The sequence below is a fragment of the Leguminivora glycinivorella genome, chromosome 13, assembly GCF_023078275.1.
Source record: "Leguminivora glycinivorella isolate SPB_JAAS2020 chromosome 13, LegGlyc_1.1, whole genome shotgun sequence".
NCBI classification, from domain to species: domain Eukaryota; kingdom Metazoa; phylum Arthropoda; class Insecta; order Lepidoptera; family Tortricidae; genus Leguminivora; species Leguminivora glycinivorella.
Window position 1 is genome coordinate 13,608,760 of NC_062983.1, and position 16,711 is coordinate 13,625,470.

Consider the following 16,711-nt stretch of genomic DNA (forward strand, 5'->3'; position numbering starts at 1 on the left):
TGATAAACGTAGGTGAATCTAGTAATAAAGATGATTTACCACCTGCGGAACTACTAGAAGCAGTGATAAACGCATTTTTTGCGTTGTAGTTTCCTCGCTATAGTGAGGGGAAAAGTTTTGTGTTACACTCGGGTGCAATTGTATTTTATTTCTCGTGTGTTAAAAAACTCGCAAGTTCAGGATTCTATTCTCGAATCACTCGCTTCGCTCGTGGTTCAACTATAGAATCCTTTCACTTGCTCGCGTCTTTCAATTCCACACTCGGCGTTAAAATACAACTTTGGCCCCTTGTATAACAAATAACTATTAAGGCATGGTTCACACACTATTAATAAAGCTAGTTATACAATATTCAAAAAATTTACTATTACTATGTTAAACAACAATTAATCAATTAATCTACACAAAATGGACAAAAAACAAACTGCAAATGTCCAACACCATACAACACAAATGCCTCAGAGCCTTCGTCGTGCTTGTTCCATTATCAGATGTACTACTGGATCCCAAGCCGGTGGTAAAGTAAAGCCATCTTCTCTAAGATATTAAAGTTTGGATGTTTCTTGATCTCAATGGCCTCGCGCAACATTCTGGGTATATACCGCTTCTCCTTAGCAAGAACCAGAGGCCTGTCAAACTTTATAGCATGATTGACTTTATCCATGACATGTTCAGAGACTGCAGACCTTTGCCGACGGTGCTTGACATCCGCTATGTGTTCCTTCACCCGTGTGGAAATACTTCGTTTCGTCTGTCCCACATATGACAGGCCGCACTCACAGTCTAGCCTGTACACTCCCGCATTTTGTAGAGGAGTTTGACATTTTACAGACCTCAGGAATCGGGACATCTTCTTCATAGGCCCAGAAATGTGATTTTTTGTTCACTACAATACAAGTGATATGTTCCTGACCCCCCCGCCCCCCATGGTGATATTTGGTGATTTTTCCATTGACGTGATTAATGGACGCCCCATAACCAGACCTACAAAAGAAAAATACCTCTAAAAGTTTAATAATTGATCGATTGACTTGATTGAAGATATTACTTACATCACAATTTCCTAAAGTAGGTGTAGCGCTCAAGATTCCAAATCAAACTACTTACATTTCATGTCCTTAAGTTTTATTTCATACAATAGGTACGTATATATATGAACACATGAATCATTTCCTCGTGATTTACCTAACATTGTAGCATAGGTGCTGGTTTCGAAATTTCATCAGGGAGATAATGTAACACATTGAAATGCATAGGTATGAGATTAATCCCATTTGTATAAGCCTTAGTTCAACATCCAATTTGTATTTCGCCCAATGACATTAACGTGGGTTTTGTGTTAACTACGTAAGTGGGTTATGAGGCACTGCTATTATTTTTGTTCTGCTAACGCATCTTCACTGGCGAACTAGTATAAGTAGAACCTCGAATTATGCAACAACTACTTGTTGGATATCATCATGCTTACACTGGTTCTATTGAAGGGATGTACCGAGTAAGAATGGAAATTAGAGGAAGACTTACTCGTAATCGGCTGTTAAACCAAGCTTTTGGGGAATTGATCCCCTTAGTCAAGGGCGCTACTTATTTCGCGAAATTAGGTTGTACTTATGATGTAGTAGGGATGTGTAGGTACTAACTCATTCTAAGATAAATTTAGTAATAGGAAATTCTTGCTAGTTGAACACTCACACAATGATCTCGGACTATAGGTACTTTCACTTTTTTTTATTATTTAATGTTAACTTTTAAACTAAGTAGCGGCATACAAATTGCCCATTTATTCCAATTTAATTAAAATATGTGACAGGCAGACATCACGAAAGTTTATACTTTGGGGTGCCGTTATTGTTATTTTCGCGGCGAAACTCTAACTTAATCAACGTTAGGCATACATCACATGAAGCATGATTATAATTTTAGGTACTTACCGAAAAAAGGGAGAAAACTTTGAAACCTAACTTCGAGATTTTTAAATGAAACAGAAACGCTTTTTTTTTTAATTCTTATGAATTAAAGTTACTTACTTAGTAGTTTTTTCTTTGGGCTTAAAAGAGTATCAAAGGTCATGAAACCAATGTAACCATTCATATCTTGAAACTTGTTCGCCAATGAAACGTTTTCTCATTCCTATCTTATTCCCCGAAATAACAAGATCCGAGTGTGCTATTTTTATTGTCTATGAATGAATTCGTCAATTCTCCTGTAGGCACGTCTACACGTACAGCGAGTATCGGTGACGCGTCGAACATTCGTAAATCCGTGACGCGTGTAGTTGATCGGCTTAGAGCGGGAACAGCAGTCGCTGGACGGGAGCCACTCTCGCCGCGCTCCCGACCGCGAACGGGTGTTACACATATGTTGTACCTATACAAATATATAGAATAAGTACTTATAAAAAATGTAGCGGTGATGTCGGTGTGTGCTCAGGGGGAAGAGGAAAGCGCGTCGGAGGAGCCCGGCGCGCCGCTCCGGGAGCCGTACGAGCCGAAGTCCGTGAGCAAGGTGGTGCGCGTGCTGACGGTGCTGGCGTACCTGCTGTCGGTGTCGCTGGCGGCCATCCTGCTGTCTGTGTACTACGTGTGCGTGTGGAAGAGCCCGGAGCTGCCGCCGCTCAACGGCACCGGCGAGGGCGAGCTGGCCGCGCGGCGCGCTGGACCGGACCTCGGGGCAACGAACCCGCCGTACCACGATGTCCATGGTAGGTAAATCCATCAGTGTCGACACAATAAGTTATTTTTTTTATTGGCAGCAGAATCTTCATTAAGTAGTTGTACAAAAAGTGAACTATCCGGAAGAGGCAAGCCGATGGAAATCGAGTTACATACAGTGACGTCCGCCCGCTACTGATAAGCAATAAATTAGATTAGCACGGGCAATTAAATGTCATTAAGTCCTAATAAATAATATGGCTTATTCTAAATTTAGCACGAAATACTGAAAATACCTAGAAGTAAAGTATCTATAAAGATCGTAACAATCAGATTTTTTAAAGTAGGGTTTTTTAATGTGAATATTAATAAATATATTTTTTTCTGAATAGGTACAAGATTCGTTAAAGAATACAATTACACTTATTCAACAAAAACAACATCTAAGAAAAGTACCTATACTTATTACTAATAGGTATATTAAATAGTATCTTAGGCACCTAATATAAAAAAGAAAAAGAAGTTTTAGCTCGGATTCAGTATTTACCAGCTAAATTATTATTAACTACCTACATGTTTAATACGTTTATGCTCTATTTTATTATACAATTTTTTTTTCAAACTTATCGCACAATGTCAAATAAGTACGGTAACTGCAATCATTGCAAAATCCAAAGAAAATAGGTAGGTATGGGCAGGGCGGGTGATGGGACAGAACTAGGTCAGAAATGAAAATACAAATCGTCACTACTTTGAAAAATCTCGTATCTCACGTTGCTCCTTAAAGTTAAAACGCAGTAAGTCTGTATGCATTCCATACATACTTACTACAATTTTCTTTTCATTGACAGACGAAGATACAAGTTTTTTTCAAAGTAGTGACGAAATTCAATCTATTATGCAATTTGCAAAATTTATTTTCATAGAAATTTGACATACCTACTGTCATGTGAACAATAATATTGTCATGACATTGTCATGCATTGTGTGTATTGCTACAATTTGTCAAAATGCTTTTGTAAAAATGCTTAGTCCGACTCTACCTAACGTCCATCGTCACTTAATTATTTCAATCATGGTCCTAATAGTGCTGTAACAATGTGTGTTTAATAGTAACCTAAACTTATCTTCAGCCTAGAGGGCAACAATCGTATTATTTAACTATATGACTATGTAGAAGATATGACATAGACAATACAGACCACTCGCTACGCTTGCGGTTCAATATTGGAATCTTTCGCTTGTTCGGGTCAGGGTCACGTGCGGTAAAATAACAACTTTTCCCCCTTGTAAAACAAATAACTATTAAACTCTATAAAACAGCAAAAAAATCAACCATAGGGCAAAACAGAAATTCACGAATGTGGTAAGTAACATGATATGTGTAAATACATTTTATTATGTAGGCCTTTTCGTACCTAATAGGTAATTACTTTCCTCGCGGAAAACGGATTCCGAGTTTCCGAGTGATGTCAGTCGGCAGAGGTGTTTATTGAATCCTGAAATTCCTAAACGAGGAGGTAAAGTATAAGGAGAAAATAATTTTGTTACCATATGAATTATGCTGTTTTTCACATCAGCTATGTGAAAATGTGCTACCTTAAAGTTTAAAATTTATTGTAACAAAAAAAAATCATTGCAAAAAAATATAAATACTGTCCCAGAAAAATGTCACTTTAAGCCTACCCCAGCAGGGAAGAAAAGTGGGACTCTGCTTCCTCCCTCGGGAAGAAAAGACTCCTTTCCGAAATGATGATGTGAAAAGGAATTAGATTCAAAGACTCGACGTTTATTTGAATCGGTATTAAACAAAACAAACAATACAAACATAGTCTAGTTTACGTAAGTACCTACCTACCTTGTACTCAGATAGTATGAAATGCAGAATATTTATTATATTTACGATGGTAGTTAATCAACGATTTATCTTGGCGCCGGTTATTTTTAGATTTTATGAGCGAATAACTAGGAAATGTTTTTTAAAAATTTCGATTGAAACTTAACAGTCTTATAACTAGAGATTTAGAAACGACAACAGATCTAATATTTGGGTTCAATCGCGTAAAACAAAAAATGAGTAGAGTAGCGCACACCAAGCGCTTGATTACAGATTTGTCTCTTCCCATAGGGCGGAAACCACGACATAGGCCGGCAACAGACAGTCTGAAAAATTCATAATCTTAAGACGATACGGTAGGGGTCAATTCTCCATACAAATGCTCTCGACTATTTCCTCCCTGGTTTTTGAAGATAGAGCAATGATTTTTTCAACACAGATTGTTATTATTTTTATCTGTGTCGGACCGTTTTGATTTTTTTGAATTTCTGATTTATAAAGACTCTAGAGCCAATCAAAAATTTCCAAAAACGGCCTTTTTCATTGTGGCGCAAAAAAAGGTGTGATACTCAAGATTGGTAACAATTAACCAAAAAAGCTAAACGGTCCGACATAGATTATTTCATTGTTATTCAGATTCTCAAATTTCGTTCCGATTGATTAAGTTTTGAAGGAGGAAAGAGTCGAGAGCGGAACCTTGATTTTAAAGATTTTTTTGAAATATCTTTTGACTGAGTTGTTCTTAATGTACAGTGTTTTTTCGATAAATCTAGTTAATAACACTTGTATATTTAACTAAAATTCCCAAGTTGAAAGGGGGGCTCCTTTCCATTTTAGCATTTTCGCTACCGTATCCTCTTAAAAAAGATTTGTATGTAAACTGACATTGACAGATCTGTCAGTGTCAGTTTGAACTGTCAGTTTGCATAGAAATCTTTTTTTAAGATTATGAAAATTAAGACTGTCTGTTGCCGGCCATAAATGCGAGCATCCCAATTCCATAGTGATGTACTAAAATCGAAAAAGACCCAAACAGTGGCGCCACGTCTCAGTAAACCGTTTTGCATAGTGGCAATGCAAACTATTGAGTCACTTTTGTATGAGATCAGTAGGTAAGTGTTGCTATGATAAAATAAAATAAAATAGTTCTACTTCTACTCTTTTTACCAAGCTGTACCTTGTAAGCGTGTCGGGTAATTTATAACATAATGGAGGTTGCGTGTTTTTAAGAAAGCACTTTCGTCCTTCCTTTTAATACAAGAGAAGATTTGATAACTAATACTTATTAACGGCTCCACCAAAAATAAACAATTTTAATATTGTCTTCGGTTAATAGTTACTCATGAAATAAAACTAAATTAATTAATTAATATTGTAAATTCATTATACGCGATTTAACCCGTTTCCATTAGTTTTATTTCATAAACAATTTTCTTCAAAATGATTAATCACTTAAATACACTATTAGTTTCTTTTTAAAAATATAATGTAGGTATGTGTGCTAATTTCAATAGTAGATAGTTAGGTACTTATTGTTAGACAATTTTTTGTAGATTAAAGTGATTATTTTCCAGTACATACTTATTAAAAAAGTCGATTAAACAACCGCAGTAAGTTTATGCAAACATGTCAAAAAGTTCGGCCGGGCCGTCGCGAGGGGTTTCTCTAATCCAATTAGCCGTTTAACCCCATTGCGCCCCCGCCTCCCAATATACTGTTTCAGAGCACCTAACACAAGTTTCTAACGTTCGATAGCGTAAATATCATGGAAAATAACAATTATTGTATGGAGAATGTGAACAGCCGTAGTGATGTGCCAACAGAGAATTTACAGAATTGCAAAATTTTCAACATTGGAAAAATTTCGAAACTTCCCTCAATTTGTATGGATGGGCATTTTCAAAATTTGGGACACCCCAATTAGCGTAAGTTGTTAACAAAAATTAACTCGCTGTCAGTTTTGTGACGATAATTAAGCATAAAATCTGTCTAAACATTTACTTTTTTCACATTCTGAATGTAGATTATTAGTTATTACTTAAAGTTTATGTAATTAACACAAAAACAATATTTTTATAGAAATTTCATGCTTAATTATCTTCACAAAACTGACAGTGAGTTAATTTTTGTTAACAACTTACGCTAATTGGGGGGTCCCAAATTCTGAAAATGCTCGGATATTGAAACTTTGTTTTCACAAATTTGAATTGCCTATATTTCTTCTGAAACTTTCAAGAACTTTTTAATGGTTTTAGGAAGTTTCCACAACTTTAAGGCAGCGCCCCCAAACAGTAACGTAGTCCGATCAAAAGTTAGGATATATTTTCCGTGACGTGTACACTATAGAGTATCATCTTCTAAAAGGGGGTAATTGCACAAAAGATCCCGATGGGTCGAAGTGTATCCGTAAGGGCCCGCAGATAAGGTACAGCGGGGCAAATTTCGACTGGGGGGCAAATGTAACTGGTCCATCTTTTGCATGTTTTACAATGTTTGCATTATTAAATAGAATGTCCACCGGTTATAAGTATATGGTAGGCGTGTTCAGTGGATACATATAGAACTCGACATCACGGTGTAAATAATAATGGAAAAAATGGATTAGTTACAATTGCCCCCGAGTCGAGATTTGCCCCGCTGTACCTTATAAGATAAGATCATCTTCTAAAAGTCAAAAACAGGCATCCACATATTACGACCCACAAAATTTCAAGTTTTAGGACCCTGTCCCACATATGTCACGCTTTTTTGGATCCCTTTAACACAGATTATCACATTAATTATGACATATTCATAAGAGGATACGATACCGAAGCACGAATTCAAATTTGAGATTTTTAGGTCTTTATCGCCGTCGCGCTGACGGGGGTGGAACCCACAGAGAGGCCCTGTGTGCGTGCGCGTGGCGCACGCACACACCCGCTTCCGCCGCCGGCGCGAGTACTTACTCGCGCTCAAGCGCTCTCTATATTTGTCTAGTTTCGGACTTCTGATGTTTTGGACTCCGTGAAGATATTAAGTGTACTGATTTGACTAAAATGCAAATTTGTAATGTTTTAAGGAATGGTAGAAACAATTCCTTATCTTATACATAATGTGATTATCTTAAAAGATCATTTCTTTTAAGATAGTCACATTGTTAGCGAAATAAAGTTATTCGGTATGTAAAAAGCTAAAACCTTTTCGATTTCAAAGAGAAGCCATATTATAGGAGTAGGTACGTACAATCAACCAATTAATCTGAATCCTAGGTCATAGGCCAATCTCTAGATTGGCCTATGACCTTTCACAGTAAAAGTAAAACTGACTCTGTAGCAAATAAAGGACGGTGTCAATACGACAGGGTTCTAGAGTGGCCTAGGATTCTACATAATTGGTTGACAGTAGGTATTTACCTACCAAAAATGTATGTGAATCTTATTCTTTTTTTTTGCACATGTTTGACAGAAGTGACAGCGTAGGAAAATTTAACTAGGTAACAATTTGGTACCTATTATACTTACCAGACACCGGATTATGTTCCAAGAGGTAATTAGAACTTTTTAGCAGAATTCTAACAAAAAATCTGCAAAACAAAATCTTATTGCATATGAAGCATAAGGACCTTTTTCAGATGGAAAGCTACATATGCGTCTTATATTTCTAATTTTCTAGGGTTGTGTATACATATTACCTACCTAGCATTAGAAATACAAGGCTTAGCACAGCACAAGACCAACCATAAAAATGCTGAACTAATTTGCCAGCTAAATTTAAACCTAGGTATCGGTACTTAAACGTATAGATACTTTTGATATTTTTATTATTTAAAACTTATTTATACTTACATATATCAGCATTTCTGTTACCATAGAATTAAAACGTATATAACACTCATTTCATCTACCAACTAAGCCCAACTAACAAAAATTAGTCTTATAGTGGCTTATAATGCCAAAAATAGTACTCTTATAATAACCTTGTAAACCCTTTACAAGAGGGCATTTGGGCACACCTTATAAGGCCAAAAACCTTATATCCCCCTTGTAGTTGCTATATTATTAGCTTTCTTATCTTGTACGTGCTTTATTATGGCATGCAATAAGAATGTTAACCTTATAATGGCAAGAAAAGTGCTTTTAAAAGGCTAATGTACTAATAAGAATCATATTTAAAGCTTTAATAAAGGCAATTATACTTGTAAGAATCATATTCAAAGCTTTTATAAGGGCAATAGCTCTTGTACACGTTTTGTGATCATCAGATATAAGGGAGTAAAACTCATAACGGCGAAACAGGATGCTGTTTTAAAAGTTTATTGTGCTTTTCGTAGTGATTTATGTGTACATCATCATAAAGTCATCCATTTTGCAAGTTAGTAAACGGTAAGTTAACTTTTACATATTACAATTATTTGCTTATTTATTATGAAAACTGTGTGGGAATCCAATTTCATGGTGAAATGTGATATAAAATGTGTTGTATTATTAATGCGCCCTTGTATTTCAACGGTTTTGTACTAAAAATGCGGTTAATTAATTTTGACATTTCTTAAGCAAGGCTGTTATAAGAGTAAAAGCAGTAAGCACATCATTTACAAATACTCTATAAGAGTAAACACTTTATAATAGCCACCGGTGTTACTTAAGATTCGCCATTTTATATATCTTTAGGGTTCCTTCTCACAATTAGTGAAATCCCGAACCTTACCATCTAGTTAAATATTTGTAACGGATACCAGTTAAAAATTCATAACGTTATCGTTAGAGAGCAGATTTCAGGTAGCGATTTAAATATTAATATGAATATGACTCGCATACAATATTTATTATTTTTTCTACACACGAAAAAATGTATGGGAACATAAAAGTAAAACCCTTTTTGGATGCTTTTGTGAATATTGGGCAAAAATTATAATGATAATAAATAAAAATAAATAAAATATTTATTTATACTTATTTCTTTAATATTTCTTCTGCGCATTGCACAGTAAAAACTTCTATTATGGCTCAAAGAAAATAAAAATGAAAATAATTCGCTTCTTATATATATTTAAATTGAAAGTCCATTATTTAGAATAAAATACTTTTTTTTAAATGTAGTTTGTTGAAAAAATAACATTAATTTAATCTAATTATTCAGTGAAGTTTGTGGTGTGCGATGTAGGTAATAATAATAGATTATAAACCACATGACATGTATTTAAAAAATTGCACTAGTCATATCCATATTAATATTTAAATCGCTACCTGAAATCCGCTGTCTAGTTATCATGTATTTGGCGCAAAACTTTGAAATTGCATTTTTGTTCGAAAGACCGTTCTTTTTAAACCGGTATTTTGGGGAACGCTTTGATAAAGGTTTGGTTTGATTAACCGGCATAGAACAAAATAAAACCGTGTAGTCCGCAGCATGTCAGGTAATACTGATATTTTCAATATTTCATTAGGAAGTTATACCTAGAATTTTAAATTTAAAACAAACTTGTGCTTCGGAATATTTAATCTTCTGGTGCCTTATTTTATTACTTCCTATTGATTTATTGTAAATGCTGAGTCAAATACTCTATTTGATATTTATTATTATGGTTATTGTTACAGAATCTGTGGATGAGATACATAGTCAGCCGTTTTTAGTGACGTGAAGATGACAACTCTTCTCCTCCTCTTAATAAGTAAGTGCTACTGAAAACCACAGACGATTTCAGTACCGCCATCACAATGGACTTTGTGTCGATAACTATAAACAGCCTAGCCTAAGACTTCAAATATTTTTTTTATATTACAGATGAACTACAAAACGGCACATATTCTGATGGAGAAAATCAGTCACAATCATTACTTACACCCAAAAATAAGCCCGGAGTGGTGGATCAAAAAACATGCAAAATGGAAGAGGACGCAGGAAATAGTTTAGGTTGTAAGAAAATCACACCAAGCAAAGATGGCGCTGATAATTCAAAACAAGAAAACGAAAATCAATATATCTTTTGTGAATTTGATGAAGACCTCGATAAAGGAAACTACTTATTATTTTAGAAATATACTGATAGGTTAATGACAATTTCTACCACCGTGTAGACGCTCTGAAGAATATATTAATATTTTGAAGTATGTAGACTCATTGAAACAGCAACATCGTGAGCAATAGAACTGAAAATATTAATCTTATAAAGTTACTTGTATCGGTTTGGTTTCGTTGCACATAAATAAATATCTTAAAAACAGTGAGTTTGTCTTTATTTGTCCTCAATTTTAATCTGTCTTAGTCCCAAAAGGACTACATATAAAATCGGTTTCTTTTTAAAATAGCCGAACATTGTATTCACTTATTCAGATCGTCCAACATTCACAATGATAATCCGCAATAAAAGATTTTTTTATTTCAGACCAAAGTTCATAAAGTAAGGAATACACTTTTGGAACTTATTCTAATAAAGTTAATCTTAAAAATTAATATTAGTAGGTACTGATGGATAAAAAAACTGAGTGCCTTGGTAATAGTCTCTTATACGCTCAGTTATGTATAATTGGCCACCTCCGAGTGCATGCTAGTCTGATATAACCGGTGGACACTCTATTTAATAATGTAAACATTGTAAAACATGGAAACAATGGACCAGTTACATTTGCCCTCCAGTCGAGATCTGCCCCGCGGCCCCGCTGTATATACTTTAACATTTTTCACCGCAGAGCTACAGACACCTTAAATAAGAACAAAAAAATATAATTATTAAGCTAAATCCAAACTCAATTCATCATTTAACGATATACCTGTATTACTGTCACTGCTGCTTGCCTGCATATTCTTATAATTATTCCATAATGGCATCCTCTACGGAACCACTAATCGATAAGTTGGGATCAGATTGTTCACATTCGCTGGATTTTCAAAATGACGAATCAAGTTTTATAAAAACTTTTAATACGACACTTTCAAGAATAATGCCTTTATAATTATTGTATATGAGAAAATGTATTGCTTTAATTCTTTTAAACACTTTATAAAATGCTATAATTTGTTTGCTGGATAGTCGTTTTATAATATGCTCCTATGAGGCATAAAGCATCATAGTTATCTTATGCATTACTTTTATAAGAATAATTGACCATAACAAAAGCTTTTATAGTGCTTTGAATATTATACAGCGAAAAGGCATTTTAAATGGCTTCTATAAGAATACATATTTTTAAACCCTTATTGCAGTCATATAAATTGGACTTATTAACGTGTACATGGCCAAGTTATAAGAGTAAATGTACTATTGGCCAAATCCTCTTATAATGAGCTACTATAAGAGTAAATATTTTTAAACCCTTATTGCAGTCATATAAATTGGACTTATTAACGTGTACATGGCCAAGTTATAAGAGTAAATGTACTATTGGCCAAATCCTCTTATAATGAGCTACTATAAGAGTAAATATTTTTAAACCCTTATTGCAGTCATATAAATTTGACTTATTAACATGTACATGGCCAAATTATAAGAGTAAATGTACTATTAGGCCAAATTCTCTTATAATGAGCCGCTATAAGGAACTCTGGCATAATAAATGCTATTTTAAAACTACTATGAGTGTTTAGCCCTTATAGATTGATTTTATAAGGATATTTTGTTTGTTGGGAGGGCATCTGTAATCTACATACAAATAAGGCCCGGTTAAAAGTCTCGAAATGTTATGTACATTTTATAATTAGATAAGTGTAAATGGATCAAAAAATTGGGTCCATGTGCAATTGTGCATTAAGTAGGTGCACTTTTCCCAAATTGCTGCATGTATGAAATAAGGCCCATCAGTAACTTAACAAAAAATAAGGTATTTCTTACATACCGAATTAAGCGTAATTGTGTCGCTTAACTTCAAACCTGGATAAATCCATTCTGCTACAAGGTTAATATATATTTTTTATATATTCAATCTTAAAGCAGAATGGATTTAAGTACCCAAGTTTGAAACTAAGCGACACAATTGATAGTATGTATCTAAATAGGAGATATTTTCTTTACAAAATCGTATTATTCAAGAGCGCTATGATAAACGCACGTCGAAAAAAAGTAAAATTGACAATATTTACCGATGAGATTGTGCTCTGTGTGTAATGGTAAACATTAATAATATGAAAAGTAATTGTTTCAGTCAGAACATCTTCACTCGTCAATTTCGTCTTACTCTTTAGTTGTGAAACATGGGTGACAAAGGACGGTCGCCGGAAGGAAAAGAATAAAAATATATGGATAGGTACCTATATATATTATAATATTTATCCCGTAGGACAGCAGGTTACTTCAAAGTACTTTAATTAACTATCTAATTTTAATGTTGTCTTCGGTTCCCGTTGTCGTTCGTCGTTCGTCGAATCCCGGTAAGGGTATTTATTTGTGTGATGAGCACAGATATTTGTTCCTGAGGCATGGATGTTTTCTATGTATATAAGTATGTATTTATCTATTTAAGTATGGTTTTGTATTTATCTATGGGATATGGGTTAAATTGTGGCGTAGGCGAGAGGCTGGCAACCTGTCACTGCAATGTCACAGTTTCGTTTTCTTTCAACCCCTTATTTGCCAAGAGTGGCACTGAAGCTTTAGTAGTTTCATGTGTTCTGCCTACCCCTTTATGGGATACAGGCGTGATTGTATGTATGTATGTTATCTATTTAAGTATGTATTATTTATTTATTTATTAGTAAAAACATGTTTACATGACATTACAGTAAAACCAATGCGTCACGAAACTTAGATAACAAAAAAGAAAAAAAAAAAACAGTAAGTAAGAACATGAAAAAAAAAACAATAAAGTTTAAAACTAAACAATTTATTTGGGCGATGACGTAACAGCGTGGCTCCGTTGCGTCGTTTGCCCCGGTGTAGGATTCGGCAAGTTGCCCCAGAATCGCCGAAAAACCACACCTTTCGGCCAGAAGTCTGCGCTCGCGATGGTGTCCTGCGCTATATCGTCGCCTAGCAGCCATAGTACAAGCTTTGCTTAGTTTGGGGCTAAGTTGATCTGTGTAAGGTGTCCCCAATATTTATTTAATTATTTAATTACTTACCATAATCATAATGTAATAAAATGTGCATTTTTTCGTGGTTACCAACATGCATACCAACCATAAAAATGCTTAACTAATTTGCCAGCTAAATTTAAACCTAGGCTATTTAAACGTATAGATACTTTATATACTTTTATTATTTAGATCTTATTTATACTTTTCGGCAAAGCATTTTTGTTACCGCAGAATTAAAACGTTGGTAATACTCATTTCATCTACCTACTAAGGGCATATTTAATGTCAATGCAAACAAGGCCCGGCTATTAAGTTTCGAAATGTTATGTACATTCTATAACTTGATAAGTGTAAATGGTTCAAAAATTTCGTGCAGTAAGTAAAAAAGTAAAAAGTAAGTATTATAAACTGAAATAGATACCATACAGTAAGTATTATTAAACAGAAAAACTATGGGTCTTATTTGATGCAGGTATGAAATAAGGCCCATGCCGCCCATGTGTCCACATGTTCACAACCTTCGATACCCAAGAAGTAGCGCTAATAGAGATGGATCGGATATAATCTTCAAAGATGAGCTATCAACAGCGCCAGTATTTGAGTGGTGGCCTCAGAGTGGAAGGCGACCCCGCAAACGCCCAGTACTTATGATACACAATACACATAAACACAATACATTATAATATTTATTGCCCCGTAGGACAGCAGGCTACCCCACACTACTTTAATTAAGTACCTAATTTTGTCCCTTTAAACTTAATATGAAATAAAGTCTGCCTATCTTGACCACATTGACCTTGACGCACTGCTTGTTAAGACTTGAACCCCTCTAATTTAGAGTACCATATCCTAAATGCATAGTTCTGAAACTCCTGAATAAATGTGTTTTAGACGACAGACCGTAGTATAAATACTTATCACAAAAATTGATGATTGAATTCATGAACACAATGTTTACACAAAGTTATAAAACTTAAGAAGCGAGCGATGGGCCTTATTTAGAGAAGTAACTATTTAGGGCATTTTTTGATTCTATGTCTGCGAAGAAAATATACAAAACGGCATGATTGATAAAACTTAGAAGAAATATAAGCACTGGGCCTTATTAAGGGCAGGTACTGGTACCAACCTGAACAAACTATGTATTAGTAAATAAGGCCCATCGTTTTTTTTAATATTTTAAAACATGACTTAAATTATTAATATTATGTCTGTTTTTATTGTGTGTAAATAAGTACATATAATATGACTAATATAACTACTTACCTAATTGGTGTTCGGCAGAATAGTAATAAATAAACAATGATGACCGAATACCAAATTTTCGGCAAAATGGCTGAAAAGACCGAATACCAAATAGTTGCCTAATATTCGTGGAATCTATCGTAAAATACAGCATAACTTTATAATTGTTACTAGTAAACCAATGACGAGAAAAGTTATGCATGTATAAAATAAACCTATACCTGTATGCAATTGTTACGTACCTATACTTATAAAAATATGGACTTAGTATTTCCATAGAATATATAATACAGATTCAAACTTTCACGATTTTTACACATATTTAAAATTGCAAACGGGACTTAATCGCGTATTTACTATGTTTTAAACACTAACCTCCGACGTTTCAAGGACGGCATTGTCCCCGTGGTCTCGGAGCAGACTGGTCTTTTTTGGACCACCAATTTTAAATATGAACATATAATAGTACTAACACACACACACACATATAACTAAAAAGTTCGTCAAACACGGCATGTCGATATTTCGACGTAGTATATCGATAACTTTTCACATCACTAGATTATCGACATTAGATGTCGAGTATTTCCCATCACTTTATTTCAGTGTACGTATATAAAAACTTAGCCCCGCCCCTAAATTTGGTGCGATAGGGACAACTGCAGCTCAGGCGCGAAATCCCGCGTAAAAACTGCAAAAATCGAGGTTCCGCTCTCGACTGTTTCCTCCTCCAAAACTTAACCAATCGTTACGAAATTTGGAAATCAGAATGACAAGGAAATTATCTGTGTCGGACCGTTTCGTTTTTTTGGATAATTGATCTCAGTTTTGAATACCACGCCTTTCTTTCTGGCAAATTCAATTAAGCCGTTTTGGCCAACTTTGAGAGGCTCTAATTCCTTTTAAAACAAAAATATCAAAAAAAGCAAAACGGTCCGACACAGATATTGATAATAAAAGTCTGTGTTGAAAAAACCATTGATCTAGCTTCAAAAACCAGAGAGGAAACAGGCGAGAGCGTTTGTATGGAGAAATGAGGGGTATCGTAGCGTCTTAACATTGTATTAATAACAGGCAGGCATATAAGAATCGACCCAAGCAATCTCTGCATGGCATTCGCATATTAAACGTACCTAATTAATCCTACTAGGTAATCTAGGTATAATATATAAATGTGGCACCTAGTACGGCATGCCTTGATTTTTCTTCAAGCTTAGCATAAAGAGATCGAGCGCAGGAATTTAGTAAACTATTTCCATTTTGCGTTCTAACAAACTTAAGTAGGTACCTACCTATAACTGACATAATTCTTTAAAAAACAATATTTGATGTTCACGTCCTGAATGTTCTAAACGCCCATACCATAATATTATCTACAGATCATATATATTTTAAAATATGATCTTCGTCCAAGTAAATGTATTAATAATATCGGAACATATATCTTCAGTTCGCTGTAAGTTACAACAAACGGGGAAGTTATTCCGCTAAATTATCTTTATGAACGCGCAACAAGTGTCCGCCGCCACGCGACTAAATGGTTCCATTCACGTCCCTATTCGAGCGTGTCGCTTTTGTAAACCAGTGAGGGTTCCATGAGCTTTTAATAAAATATTAGATAGCGTAAACGTTTTGGAAAATGATAAATGGAGAAAGTGAAGAGCGCCTGAAACAATGACTTAGTAGAACCAAGAAGTACCTACATTACATACAATAGGGTAAACTCGCCTCATTCGGTGACACGCCTAATTCGGTGATACAAGCTTTGAAGCACTATTCCGAAAGACGATTTTTGGTTGTTTCACCGAATTAGGCGTGTCACCGAATGAGGCGAGTTTATCCTAACCAACTCTAAAAGGTCTGTAACTCAGGGTAGTGGTACAGGGGATCAAGCGCGAATAGCGAATTCGTAAATTATGGATGCCTTTCTCCTTTATTCTAATCAAGGCATTAATAGAATAACAGAGGAGCAACTTTAGTACCTATT

The 16,711-nt window shown here is 34.9% G+C and overlaps 1 protein-coding gene across 1 annotated transcript in view; it reads left to right on the top strand.

Moving 5' to 3' along the window:
* Window positions 1-2,270: 2,270 nt before the first annotated feature.
* Window positions 2,271-16,711, top strand: part of LOC125232842 (putative transmembrane protein INAFM2) — a 39,311-nt gene continuing 24,870 nt past the window's right edge. Inside the window, exon 1 of the mRNA XM_048138633.1 lies at window positions 2,271-2,701. Coding sequence (XP_047994590.1) covers window positions 2,413-2,701 — 289 coding nt within the window. The 5' untranslated portion in view covers window positions 2,271-2,412. The remainder of the gene's footprint in view (window positions 2,702-16,711) is intronic.